We start from the raw sequence: 14,850 nt of genomic DNA, 5'->3' as shown, positions 1-14,850 counted from the left end.
CCCCATGGGATTCTATATATTTTAAAGACCACAAATGCAGTCATAAGGGCTAAAAGCTCACTTTTTAAAAATGAAAAATGAAATTATCAGGAAATACTATCACTCCATTTCCTCCCCTGTACTTCATGTTCTTTCTATAAAATGACAACATTACTGGCAATTGTTATGACTCTGCGTTTAGTAAAGGCCATCAGTAACAGCTTTGCCCACACTTAGAGCTGTAACCCAATACTGCACATGTATCATATATTCCACCTTACACATTTGTGGGTTAAATTCTTGAATGGTTTTTGGCGAGATTTTTTTTGTATATAACTTTTATTAACACAAACAGGTGTGTGTGTGTGTGTGTGTGTGTGTGTGTGTGTGTACAACAAAACAAAACACATACCAAAAAAATTAACAAACATTAAATAACAAGGAGGGAAAGTATAAAAAATTACTTCTTAATCCATTGTCAATGATTGTCCTTCCCTCAACATATCTCTGTATGTTATATTTGTTAAGAGTTGCTTATATCAACTTCCATCTAGTCTTGGAAGTATTTCTCTAATCCTTCCAAATGTTATACCAATTATGTTGTTGTTCTTTCTATTTTAATGACTTTCACCTTTGTTCTTACCCTGTTTTGTTGGTTTCTCTCTCTTTATCACCTACGTTTATATGGAGTAATATGAATTCTTTATAGTCAAATATCTTTAACATTTATGTTGATCTTTCTTCAAATAATTTCTCTTAAGCTTGGTCATTTTCCCTTCCAAAATAGTGAAACTGGTTTCCAATCTCTATCTACTTTCTCTGTGGATCTGTTTTTGAGCCAATATGTGAGTCTGTCCATCTCCATCATGTCAGCTAATTTAATTAACCATTCTTCATTCTCGGGTGGGTCTTAATAATAATAATAATAATAATAGAGTTTATTTATATTTCCCGCCTCTCCCAAGGATCAAAGTGATACCTCTTGAATTTTCCATTTTTGTGCATACATTTGGTGAGGGTTTTTTGGGTGCATGTTGGTAATAATATGAAGTTGAATTAACTACCTTACTAAGAAGCAATAACTCAAAATATTGGGGGGGTCTTAAAATAAAACATGTGCACTGAGAAAAATGTCATAGATGTTTCTAAGAGAAATTTATTTCAAATTCCAAATTTGAATGTTCAGAGAATCTGAATATGGATGCAGATTAAAGCTTTTCAAAGTAAGATCGATGATCCATAAGAAAAACTTGACTCATGGGTGAGTTATGTACATCTAAGTTTGCAGCAAAGTTGGAGGTATCACTTCTTTGGACTACAAATGTTAGTGACCATGCGGAGAGGAGATTCTGGTAGTTGTAGTCTGAATAGTAACTTCTTCAAACTCTGAGCCTATGTTGCTCCCTCAAAATGAGGGAGAGGATCCACATGAAACATGTAGGGGAAGTGTGAGCAAACAACCTTCCCATCTCAGCCTTGTCAATGATCCCCCCCAAAAAATATATGTCTCTGTGTTATATTTGTTAAGAGCTGTTGTGTGGTCTATAGCTTTTTTTGCAGCATTTCCCCAAACAAATTCTGATATTAGAGGTACACTTGTCAGAGGAAAAATGCTCAGATCTATGTACAGGCTTAAGATTTAAGCAAATGTCTGTGTGTCTGGTTTGGCCTTCAGGAAACCTATACGCTTGTATCTGATTATGGGTGGTGAGCTTCATAATCTGTTTCTGTTTGTTTCTCATGTGTCTTAAAATGTATGACTTCATGTTTCTGACTCACCAATCTATTTTGAAACAGGCAGGAAACGAGCATCTTGAGAACTTCTCTTTCTGAATCGGAATGGCAGGCGCCAACACAATTGCAGGATGAAGAAGTGTCAGCCTGGATTAAATTTTCTCTCTGGTTGATTCCCCCTCCCCCCTGACAAATCTGGCCTGTCAAGAAACACACATTCTGGACACGGTAGGGCAGCAGACCTTATGTCTGTATTAAACGGTGAGCTTTCCATTTGTTCTTGCATCGTCAAATGCACTTTAACACGTCACACTGTTATACTGCTGAAGAGTTTACTCTACCTGCTGTATATGCTGCAGTTCTCAGCTCTGAATTTGGACTATCCTTAGCTGTCCTATTTTAGGGATAAGGCTCAGAACCTTTGTAAAGTTCCATTTAAAGCTTAGATCAGATTCAGTGTCCTAGTTACCTGGAAGCCACCAGGTACCAGTGCAAATAACAGGTTTTATAAAACGTAGAATAATATATGTTCTGTCTGCTAAGTAACACCAGTTGAATAGATCCCTTTAATAAAGAAGTTAACAGAGAAGTTGGAGAAGCTGATTGAGATTTCCTGCATGGCAGGGGGTTGGACTGGATGTGGTCTCTTCCAACTCTATTATTCTATGATTCTAAGTTACTTGCAGCTATGTTCACTGGGAGATTCAGAGAGCTGTTGTTCAAACCCTTTCCCCAAGCTCCACCCATATGTACAGTATCAATATACTGCATACAATTTATTGATATACTGGATGGCAATACTGGTTCAAACAGGGATGAAAATCATGAGGCCCTCCAGATGCTGCTGTAATGCAGCTCCCAGTATTCTTCACCATTAGCAATGCTAGCATGAGCTGTTGGGTGGTGCAGTCCAGCAACCTCTAGAGGGCTGCAGATTACCACCTCTGTGTTAAGGACATCCAAAGTTGCTGGAAATAAGCAGTAAAGATAATAGTAAAGGTAAAGATTTCCCCTTTGAGAAGATTGTCTAGTCATATCCGACTATAGGGGGTGGTGCTTATCTCTGTTATTAAGCCAAAGAGCCAGTGTTGTCCAAAGATAACTCTGTAGTCATGTAGCCAGCATGACTGGATAGAATACTGTTATCTTTTCATAAAAGTGGTGCCTATTTATTTACTTGCACTTTTACATGCTTTTGAACTGCTAGTTTGACAGAAGCTGGGACTAAGGATGGGAGCTCACTCCATCACATGGCACTTGGGTCTTGAACTCCCAATCTGCTGACCTTGCAACTGTCAGAGTCAGTGTCTTAACTGCTAAGCCACTAGATCCCCTAGAAAATAATCAGTGCTTACTTTAAAACACATCCACCCACCACACATCCACACATAATCACAGAATTGGAAGAGACCACAAGGACCATCCAGTCCATCCCCTTGCCATGAAGGAATACAGTCAAAGCATCTCCGACAGATGGTCACCCAGTCTCTGTTTAAAGACCTCTAAAGAAGGACACTCTGCCACACTCCGAGGGAGTGTGTTCCACTGCTGAACAGCTCTTACAATATACCACAGTGAAACTGGCAATTGGGCAAATCATGAATAGGAAAATAATAGACTAACCATGCAATTCTTAACTGTTTTGTGTCTTTAAGTCAATCCTGATTTATCATCATAGATTTTCTTGGCAAGATTTCTTCAGATGAGGTTTGGCATTCCTTACATCTGAGGGTGAGAGAGTGTGACTTGCCCAAGTGGGTTTCCAAGGATGAGTGGGAATTTAAAATCTGGTCTCCTAGAGTCCTAGTTCAACACATGTCTACTCAGAATTAAGCACCACTGAGTTCTGTGGAGCTTACTCCCAGATAAGTAATAAGGGAATTCAGCTTGAAGATGGTTTGTCGGTGGTTTTAAAAGAAATAGCCTCTGAACATTGTTTATTTGTGGTTCACAAACTGGGAGGATTTGCCATTTTGTCTCTTATGCTGTTCTCCTTATGTGGATGTGATGTCTGTTTAGGGCCATTGTTTGTTGGTCTCAAGTCCACTATGAACCAATCCCTATATCCTCAAAGACATAATGATTTGGGGATTACCAGAGTTGCAGTTTCATATATTCTGGCTGCAAGAAAAATCTGAGCCAATTTTATCTGATGGCCGGTACACAGCAAATCTACCTTATTGATTATTTTATTGCATTTCATGGCACATGAATCATCTATGGTGTCTTTATATTTCATTTCTGAGATGTCCTGGTCTTTAACATGGTCCTTAATAAATCTGAGTGAAACTGAAGGGAGATGACAAAACAAGGCAAAGCATTAGCTGCCTGGATAATTTATCTAAGGTCTGTGGCTCATTTACAAATTTAGCGGGCATTAGCTGGAGGTGACGTGGTCAATGCCTGCAATGCAGCAAGCTTTGTGCTGTGTCATCTAGATGGAAAAGTTGATCTCTATTCTGAGTCAAAAACATTGAAGTCGGCTTGTTTAACACTGAAGTGCACTCCGTCAAGAGTGGAAAATAAAATATGTTGTTTTGATGCACATGCACCCACCCTTGCCCAACATATGGTCTGTTTTTTTGAAAAAAGGACATGTAGGTACTATGGGTACTATCATATCAATGTAACAGTATTTGGAGTCTTGAAGGTGGAAGGAGAGAGAGATCTTTTGACCATTGACACCCAATTTATGTTCATACAGGGCCAGCCTATCATTATCTTCTACCATTAGCCAGTTACAGCAGATGAGCCACCTCCCCACATCCATGTCTATCTGTTGAAGGACGAAGCTCTATATGCCTCATGGACTGTTTTGGGTCAGTTTCTTCAGAACAGATATTATTTGCTGCTTCTAGTAACAGCTAATTTGGCACCTAAAATTTTCCTAATGCAAAAGTATGGAGACTTATTTTGAGAGCTTCAGTGTTCTCTGCCTAACAAAGAGGGCTCTGACCTTGCAAAGGACAGAGATGTCTTGCATCTCAGAAGAAGTACCTTGTTCTATTACTAATGTAATTCAGATTTTATCTCTTGGATGTTGGAATGCTTTGTTCCCACTGCCACAGGGCCAGAAGGAGGAGGGGCCTTCTTGCATAGATATCCCTCCACAGAACAACACAACAACAAAAACACCTTGAGAAAATCCAGGCCTGTAACTAACATCAGCATTTCCCCCCTCTTGTATGATTTTTTAAACTCCTTTGCCTGATCAAGAAAACAGTGGAACTTGCATCATGTATTTTGTGCATTTTGTTTGGCCAGATAAATGTGTCACTGTTTTGTGGATTTTGGATATCATTGTAATAGCCTTGGCTGAGGAGCGGGGTATAAATAAATATTATTATTATTATTATTATTATTATTATTATTAGATGTTACTAGGGAAACAATGCTGCCCCAGGGCAGCACCTCTGAGTCTTCTCTCTGTGGCTGCATCTACCCTACAGAATTAATGCAGTTTGACACTGGTTTAACTGCCATGGCTCAATGCAATGGAATTCTAGGATTTGTATTTTTGTGAGATACTTGGCTTTCTCTGTCAGAGTGCTTTGGTGCCACAACATACTACAAATCCCAGGATTCCATAGGATGGAGCCATGATACTTAAAGCTGTATCATTAATTCTTCAGTATGGCAGCACCTTGTGTCTTTGAGGTGATATCTAGTAAAATAAAGTGCTAGGTGCTCAGAATTTCCTTATATTCTTACATTTCTCTATCACATTATATGTTGTTTGTAGTTCAACATTTCTGGAGAAATGTAGAGAAGGAATGCAGGTGTTCTATACTCGACATCAACCACATATGTCTAGTTTGCTGCTTGTTCTGGACTTTAGTTTCAGTTCATTTTCAGCTAAAAATAATCAAAACCCAGAAAATCTGAATATGAGAGAAAGTGAAACTGGCAGATTTGCTCATTCATAAAGGACTGACATTCTTAACTGGTCAGATGAAAACATTTCTGGTTACATATATGTGAAAGACCATTCTAGGATAGAATAATGTTTTATATGGGCTTCTTCAGTGACTCAACTACAAACACACCTTGGCAAGAGAAGAAAATCTGGAACAGCAGTACAAGTGCAACTGTATGTGTGCTATGTTCTTAATGAAAATCTAATACAAACAGCAACTATTACATAACCATGTGCAGGTAATCTTCTTTCCATATTAAGGGGATTCAGGAGGTAAAGAACAGGTGTAATGTTTCTATAAGAACATAAATGTTTCATGCATGGGGAAGATATTCTATACATTTAGTAAATTGAGGTGAGTTACAGACCACCCGTTTGGGGCGGCCTGCACCTGCCCCTTTCCCCGCTGTATCGGGGCCTCAGCTGCCAGAACGGCAGTCTCCGAGGCCCCAATCCGCCGCTTTCCAGACTGCGGGGAAGCGGCAAAAGGCCGCTTCCCTGTGGCCTGGAAAGGGGTGTCCTTGGGGCTTCAAGCCCCAAGGACACCCGACGGTGGCGGGGAGGAGGAGAAAGGGGCCGCTTGGCCCCTTTCTTCTCTGCGTTGCTGGCACAGCCATCTAAAGGCTGTGCCAGCGATGCAAACCGCAAAAGGAGCTCTGTTTCGGAGCTCCTTTTCGTGCCGCAGAAAGGGCGCTCTATGCGCCCTTGCACGGCGCAATGACGTTACGTCCGCGCTGCCTCGTTTGGAGGCGGCACGTTCGTGACATTGTAATGGCGGTGCCCATGTGCATAGGGTGCCGCCATTTTGTACAGACTGGGTCCATACTAGGGTGAGGGGCGTCAAGAAGTGATGCCCCTTTCTAACCCTAGTATGGACCCAGTCCTTACTATTAGGCCCATCTGTAACGGGCCAAAGTGTGACAGAACCAGAAACACCATTTCCCTTAAGATGTGTGGGGTGAAAATGGAGGTCTTTAACCTACTCTGTGAACATTTTTCTGAACTTTTATTTGATTTGAGCTGACTTCCCTTGCAGGCGTACCAACAAGGAATTTATTGGTGAAAAGATTAAGCAGCGTCACAACAGTTGTAAATATCCAAATGTCAACCTGAGTTGTGACTTGTCCCCTACAGCTGAGCTATGACAGTGGAACTTTCAAGCTGCTGCTGCTGCTGCTGGTGTGTGTGTGTGTGTGTGTGTGTGTGTGTGGACTCCTGAGAGTTGGAGTCTCTGCAAAGTTATTAGGAGCTCACTAGTGAGATCAGTAAACGCATATGAGAAGCACCCAAGTTGACCTGATGGATATGTGTGCAAGAACATCCTAGTGGGAGAAACTGAATGATATGTGTGTTAAGCATCTAGTCTGTCTGCTAATTTCCCCCTGCAAATATCTCCCCCTCACATAGGCACTAAGGTGTATGGGTGAGAATAGAGGGTCACGTTGTTCAACCTACTTTAACATAGTTTTGGAGATAATGTGCTTGTTGAAGTGTGCTTTCAAGCCATTCCTGAAGTATGGTGACTCTGGCGAAACTATCATGGGGTTTTCTAGTGCTGAGTGTGCGTGACTCACCCAAGGTTACCAATCGGTTTCCATGGCCAAGCAGGGAATCAAACCCTGATCTCCAAAGTCATAATCCAAACCTCAAACCACCACACTACGCTTGCTCTATTAAAGTACCTTACTGGCCTAAACATTCGGCATCATTGAAGGATCATACTTACCGGTTTTACAACCCCAGTTGTGGTTACTATGGTCTCTGCTCCTTCTACAGTCTGTTTTGCCACCGTGTTCACACTGGCCACTACACTTTCACCCACAAGGTTGGCCTGTTCTTTGGTCTTTTCAGCAACTGTAAAGAAAGTTAAGTAAATAAACTGAAGGTGAAGACTCATACGATGAAAGCTTTTCTTATATAGAGTTCTGTACACACAAAATTATAGTGTGGATAAAGCCAAGAAATAACTTTTCCTCCTGACATACCAGATATCCATGTGCACAGACTTTAAAAAAATGGATGCAACATTTAATTATGTAATCCACTCCCTCACCACCACCACCACCATACACCTGAACTGGCAAGAAATGTTTGCATGTTCATTGTTGTGTTCGTTGAGGTAAGAATAATTTCTTACTAATGGTGATGTTAAAGTGATTCTATCATGGCGGGAAGGGGGGGCATGAATTGTTCAGAAAGTTCTTCTCAGGCTGAGAGAGTCTGACTTGCCCAAGGCCACCCAGTGGGTTTTCATGGCTGAAACAGAATTTGAACTCCAGTCTCCAAGGAAGGGCCATTAGGCAGAGTGAGGTGGCCAGATTAGGGGGCAGATGCTATGGTGCAGAAAGCAGCATTACATTATTTTTACCTAGGAATATTTAGTGTGTCAATGGGTGGATGTATGTTTTTCAATGGCACAAGAGATCTAGAAAGCTGGGGGGGGGGGGGTAGGGTTACCAGGCTTTAGAGCAGCAGATGCTGTTTTGTGTGGAGCACATTCCAAAACAGCAAAATAATCCACTCCAAAAGTGACTGAGGCCCCATTCCCACTTACCGGAAAATCGATTTCCTGAACCGATTCCTGAAACCGATTCCTGAAACCAGTTCTGAAAAAACCTAGTTCCCATTATGTTTGCGCTGGTTTCAGGAATTGGTTCAGGAATCGGCAAGTGGCGGGGGGCAGCTCGATTGCCCCATCTCTTTACCGGCTTCTTTGGCTGCTGACCAGGTTCCCTGCACCTTTTTTAAAATTTCCCGCTGCTGGGGAGGCCGGAAGGAGTTCACAGAGAAGCCAGGAGAAAGCCGAGAAGGAGGATGCAAGGCTTCTGGCTTCTCTGCAACCTCCTTTCAGCCTCCCTGGCTGCAGGAAATTTTAAAAAAGGTGCAGGGAAGCCAGTCAGCGGCCAAAGAAGCCGGTAAGGAAGGTGGGCTGGGGATTTTGGGGCCAGGAGAGGCCACGCCATTCCAGCTGCCCCCCCCCCCCCCCAGGCTGGGCTGCCAGTGGGAACCAGGGTAGATTTGAATCCAATTCAAATCCACCTGGTTCCCACTTGGGCTGAATCGATTTACTGCTAAATAAATCGATTCAGCCCGCAAAACACTCCGTTTTCCCAGCCTCTTTTTGACGTGGGTTAAATGGGCAAAAATGGTAAAAAAGCATGCCCCCCTTTCTGAATCGATTTCTAAAATCAGATTCAATGGGAACCATGCCTGTGTAACCCGGATCCTGATCCCAATTTAAACGTAGTGGGAACAAAGCCCAAGTGAGCAGGATGGAAAATGGAAAAAAATGGCAACTGTTACAGTATGGTTTGGGCCACACAAGGATTGGAGGAGCAAAGAAACTATCATTGGGGCTGTGGGTTAGGGGTCGTTTTCTTCTTCTTTCCCAAGAAATAAAACCACAACAGACACAAGTTGGTGCAAACTAAAACTCTTGCACACATATTATATTGCTGAGATATTATATTATTATATGGCTGAGAGAGTGACTCTCCTCAAGGCTAACCTATCCCAGGTATTTTTTGCTAAGGGTTGTTCTGAGGGCCTTGCCATTGCCATCCTCCAAGGCTGATGGGGGGTGGGGGTGGGAGTTTGGTCAGACAGTGTGACATAGATGTGCATCATTTGAATGACAGTGTAAAAAACCCCAAGAATGAGCAAAATGGCAGCACTATTTTAAAGCAATACAAATGGTAATGTGAACTTCATCAGGGTTAAATTGCCACAGAGAGATTCGATCGGGGTAAACATAGTGGGAACTTTGATTCGGTATTGCATCATCGAATCTCCCTGGATCTACTCGGCACAAAAACGCTAGTGTGAATGGGGCCATAGAGAAACTAATATTGTTACAGGCAGAGAAAGATGAACCTGCTATTACTTGTGGAAGTGAACCCAAGGCATACTGTTGAACTTACTCACTAATACACAGTGCAAGAATTCATTCTTCTCTTACCTGAAGTGACACTCTGCACTACACCCTCTTTGGTTTTGGCCCCTGTAAAAAGAAAGAAAAAGTCTATCAGCCTTCTTTTCATAGATCCTTGACTGTTGCTTTTTAAAACATCCTCCCATCAATTTACATTCTCTGTACCATGACCTTGTAGCAGAGATGAGTCACCAAGAAAAATATTTCCTCAATCCATGACAAGATGGCACTTCAGTCAAGTGGCATGTTTGAGAGTCCATTCAAAGACGAAATCAAACACAGAAGGAGAGAGACACAGATGCAAAAACATACATATCAGAATAGCTTTTTAGATTATATTGTTTCCCTTCTCTAAGACAATAGAAGAAAAAAAGAACATGATCTCAGCAGTTATGTTAATAGCTACCTGTTTGATGGTGTATATGCTGAGTTGCATACTTAGACGGTGAGGCTTGTTTTTTTGCTGTGGATTTTTGTATTTATATTGCAACATAATAGTTGAATATTGCCATAGAATGATGTTAATAAAGGATGGTATGTAAATATTTTAAACAGTTTTTAAAAAAATAATCATTGTATCAGACATGTAACTGATCTGCCATACAAATAGGGTGTGCATGTGTGTCTAAGGACTTTATCACACCACCTCCAGAGCCCAACTTACCTCTTCCGAATTGAGCTCAAATTCGGAAGTTACGCTGATTTTATTGCACTGACATTTTCGTCAAAACAGCTTCCCATTGCCTCTAGTGTTGAATCTGAGCCCTGTAAGTCACTTTGGTAGCCATTTTTCCAATTCTGAAGCTTCCAATTTGGAAAAAATGGCCACTGAAGTGACTTATGGGGCCCAAATTCAATACTGGAGGAAACAGGAAGCCATTTTGAGGGAAATGTCTGTGTGATACAATCAGCGTAACTTCTGAATTTGAGCCCAATTCAGAAGAGGTAAGTCGGACACCGAAAGTGGTGTGATAAAGTCTTGAGTGTGTGCACTTTTGAAATGGGTAGAGTGCTGAAATGTATACACAAATTAAAACTTTGTAAAAGTGACAGAGCAGCCCTTTAAAATACAAGAAAAGAAAAATGCCATGCCACACTACAGAAACTAAGACAAAGTAACCAACCTAACACAGAACTGTGATGCAACAAATAAAGCCCAAAATAAAATGAATACTATAATTTAATAGTATATAAATCTTTCACTGGAAACAACATCACTAGTGGCATGTAGCTTCTCATGCAAGGTTTTCTTACTATTAAATTCTTGCATTTGTTTTCCTCTGGAGAGAAGATAATTTGTTTCATCCCAGTTCTCTGTGTTAACAATACTGCTTACACCTTCTACACCATGTGCTATTTGAGATGAGCAACATGCCAAATGGTGAGGTTTTCCACCATGGATTTGGTCAGTATACAAGCATGTTATACATTTTGATTGACTCTCATTTAAATGTGTGATTAAAAGTGGGGCCTATCAGGTGGTTTTTTTCATATATATATCAGCTGCTTGGTAAATGGCTCATAGGTATTCCACCCAGGAGTGCCAGTGTCACCAGCCACAGATAACTTAAGCAAAAGGTATACTGATTGTTTTAAATTTTTGTTTAAAAAATACTATATATATTCATGTATAAGTCTAGAAATTTAGGTTAAAAAATTGACCCCAAAAAATCTGAGTCAACTCATCCATGCGTAAATGTAAGTACTGTACTTTAACTCTTATTTTTTAGAAAAGGAACCAGGCAAGGCAAGAAGGAGCCATGTGAAAGGCAAGAATTAACCTTGCTCTGCTCTCTCATGCATTCAACCTTTCGTATAAGCACAAACAGTTATGCCTGTTGGAATAGTTCTTTGGCATGGTTTTCCTTTGCTTTGTTCTTTACATCCTTTGTTACATGCCCCTAAGTTTTACCCACGACTTATCCATGGGTCATATCAAAATCCATCATTTTGGCCCCCAAATCTACCCTTGACTTATACATGAGGTTGACTTATAGTTGAGTATATACGGTAACAACTGAATGTAGGTATGTATAAAAGGACTTTACTCTTTGCTTCTCAGGCACCTGTCCCAAATCTCATGTCCAGCCATTTTTCAGCAGAATTTCACCCTTAACTCCCTACTGCCAAAAAAATTGTCATATGTTTGTAGAGGAAGAATGAATCACACACTCCACACCCATTGCTTATTATAGACCTGAAAGTAAAAGAAAATAACTGCAGGCATAACAAAGAGCCCAATCAAGTCTATGCTTGTCTTGCTGGATTGCTTGAAAAGAGAATTGTGAAGCAGAATACATCACTTGATTCTGTTTGAAGGTTTTAAAGGTCAACACAGGCTAACTGAGACATGCACACCACATACACACAGTCTGCTGCCACCACGGGACATTAAATCCTTGACTAACACCATGGGCAGATAAGCAGAGTTTTGTGCAGTGCAGACCTTCTCCATTGGCCTGAGACTGATGATCTGTGCAGTCTGAGAGTGCATCAACACTGTAGAAATAATGCAGCTTGATAATCACTTTAATTGCCATGGCTCTGTCCTACAGAATACTGGGATTTGTAATTTTGTGAGACACCAGCATTCTTTGGCAGAGAAGGCTTAAAGACTTTGTAAAACTATAAATTGCAAGATTCCATAGGCTGGTGCTACAGCACTGCAAGTGATGTCAAACTGCATTATTTCTACAGTGCAGATGCACCCCAAACCATCTGGAGGACTCTGGATTTCACAGTGCTTAAAAGTATGGAGACAAACAGAGAGGCCAAAATAAAGCTGCTTCGGGTCACTTTGGAGGTATGCTGTTTAAATGACATATGCATCTTAAAAGGCCTGAAGCTGTGCCAAAGCTATGCTGCAGTCCTTAGGACTGGAGCATGGCTTTGGCGTGGCTTCTGACCTCTTAGGACTCATGCATTATTTAAACAGCATACCTCCAAAGTGACCGAAGCAGCTTTATTTTGGCCTGTCTGTTCAGGCCCACAGTGATCATTTTACTATGCCTGTAACAATGCATGAACCAACCACACATGTTCAAACCACGCAGAAAGTCATTGCTTAAGTATACAAGTTAAGTCAGAAGTCTGATATATAATGCCTGTAATTAACTGTCATACCCTATTATTCAGCTTGCCTTAAATCACATTCCTGTTATTCTCCAAAATAACAGAAGGCCTTACTGTGTAAACAGAAACCTGTTCTTCAGTTCCTTATACCTGTTTATGCAACCAACGAGGGTCCTTTTTATAAATAGTTTCTGCTTTTGTATGACGCTTGCCTTTTGCTAAATGGTCCCCACCATTTCCCTGTACTTTAACCAGAAGGGCAGGGAAACCCTGCAATCGAGCACATGGCATTAGACAGAAATTGAGCATGGGATAATTTTCTTAAACCATGCCAGCAAAAACCTATCCCCTGCTAAATAATTTTAGTGTGTCAGGAATTGGGCCAGTGAAAAAGGTGGCAGCTGCACTAAAGAGCCAACCAAGGTAATTTGCATGCATTATTATTTGATGTCATGTCTTAGGAAATGCATGAGGGAGGATGAGAGGCATAATTAATTTGTTCTAAACTGTTGCAGCTTCTTAAAATACAAATAGGGTGTCCATCCTTTGATACTGGCCCTGCTCCTCTTGGAACCAGCAGGAGATCCGTTCCGGACCCCCTGCGAGTTCCAAATCTTGTGCATATTCAAACCCCATAGGCTTGAATGGGGCGCATGCATGAAGGGGGTGCACCACAGGCGTGCGCCCCATTAAGGTTAATGGTGGTCACGCCTCTGTGGATTTTCAAGTCCGTGAATCTCAAGTCTGTGGACTTGGAGGGGTGACTGTAGATGCTTTTCCAGAAAACAATAGCACAACTGGGGATAGCTTCTGCTGGCTGCTGTGGGGATTACAAGCTGTTTTCTGTTGCTGCCTTCTTTTAACAAACCTGTAACAGATGAAGCTTTTTTTTTCTTTTCCTGTGCATTTAAAGGGTTTATTGTGTACGTTTGGTAACATGTTTTCAGATGTGCTAAAAGAGAAAAATCTTCTTGAGGTTACTCTAGCAGGCTTCTCTCTAATCTGGAGACACAAGTATTGGCTGAACACTGGGTTATAAGAAACTTTTACCATGCTCTTTACATTTATACCAACTCTCAGCATACAGTTGCAAATGATTTAGGAAAGCATTAAATCTACAATAAGATTTGTTTTCTCTCAGATGGACTGTGAGAAAAACACTTACAAATGGAGCTTTTTATGATAATATGTGTTTAAATGTACAGGAGTCCTGTTAGGAAAAAAGCTGGCAACCTAATGGTGTTAAAGACAGAGAAGCAGGGAGGGAAAAAAATACAGAAGCTTTACAGACATCATCCCATTAAATTTAACTGAAATCGAGTAAAGAATTGCTTTTGTGTGCTTTCAAGTAATTTTCCATTTACAGCAACCATATCATGGGGTTTTCTTGGCAAGTTTTGTTCAGAGGGGGTTTGCCTTTGTCTTCCTTTGAGGGTGAGAGTGTGTGGATTGCTCATGATCACCCAATGGATTTCTATGGCAGAGAAGGAATCCAAATCCTAGTCTCCAGAGGTGTAGTCCAACGTTCAAACCACAACACCATGCTGGCTCTGATAGTAAAGAATAGGCCCCTGCAATTAATGTCTGCATTAAAAGGCTCAACACATCCAAAGAACAGCAGAAGCAAAACTAGGAGAAGGCGGTTCTGGTAATGCGATTCCAAGCGTGTCTGCTCTCTTCTATGTTCTTTAGAGACCACACCCAGTGAGTCAGACTTTATGCTTCTCTTGTGCCTGGCATGAAATTGGATCTGGCAACACAGAGCTCTGCCAGCAAAGGACAGCTGTTGCTAACAGAGTGGATCGTAGCAAATCAACCTTCCTGCCTGTAGTCAGTAGGGCTGTATAAGGTCACAAGTTCAACCCATCCCCATCTCTATTGTCAATTGAAAAGCACACTCGTCTCTTTTCTTCTTTGCTTGTACCTTTTCCACTGGGAAATCAAATTCTGGGTGGGAATGGAAAATACCACACATGAATCAGTGTAGCTACTTATGCATCTGCAGAAGAGTCTTCAAGCAGCAAGCAGACTTTAGTCCTGTGCTGCAACCTGACCCCTACCCTAAGGGCTACTGCACTAGACATGTGGGTCTGTGAACAATGTGCCAGGTTAATGTCACCAGTATGCCCCCAAAGCAGTATCACTTTGGAGAGGCACCAGACTGAGTTGCTGTTGTTCCTATCAGTCCTACTCCAACATATTGGCACCCACCTGTGAC

The 14,850-nt window shown here is 41.3% G+C and overlaps 1 protein-coding gene across 2 annotated transcripts in view; it reads right to left on the bottom strand.

Moving 5' to 3' along the window:
- The window catches only part of SNCG (synuclein gamma), a 29,675-nt gene that overhangs the window by 7,205 nt on the left and 7,620 nt on the right, over positions 1-14,850 (bottom strand). For both annotated transcript variants that reach the window (XM_089510610.1, XM_089510611.1), the window contains exons 2-3: positions 9,588-9,629; positions 7,356-7,483 (exon numbers count right to left, since the gene is read on the bottom strand). In XM_089510610.1, the coding sequence (XP_089366736.1) occupies positions 7,356-7,483; positions 9,588-9,629 (170 nt within the window). The remainder of the gene's footprint in view (positions 1-7,355; positions 7,484-9,587; positions 9,630-14,850) is intronic.

The sequence above is a fragment of the Sceloporus occidentalis genome, unplaced genomic scaffold (assembly GCF_023333645.1).
Source record: "Sceloporus occidentalis isolate IW3139 unplaced genomic scaffold, rSceOcc1.0.p SCAF_2, whole genome shotgun sequence".
Taxonomy (NCBI): domain Eukaryota; kingdom Metazoa; phylum Chordata; class Lepidosauria; order Squamata; family Phrynosomatidae; genus Sceloporus; species Sceloporus occidentalis.
The sequence above is the reverse complement of the archived record's forward strand: the minus strand, read 5'-3'. Positions and strand labels throughout refer to the sequence as shown.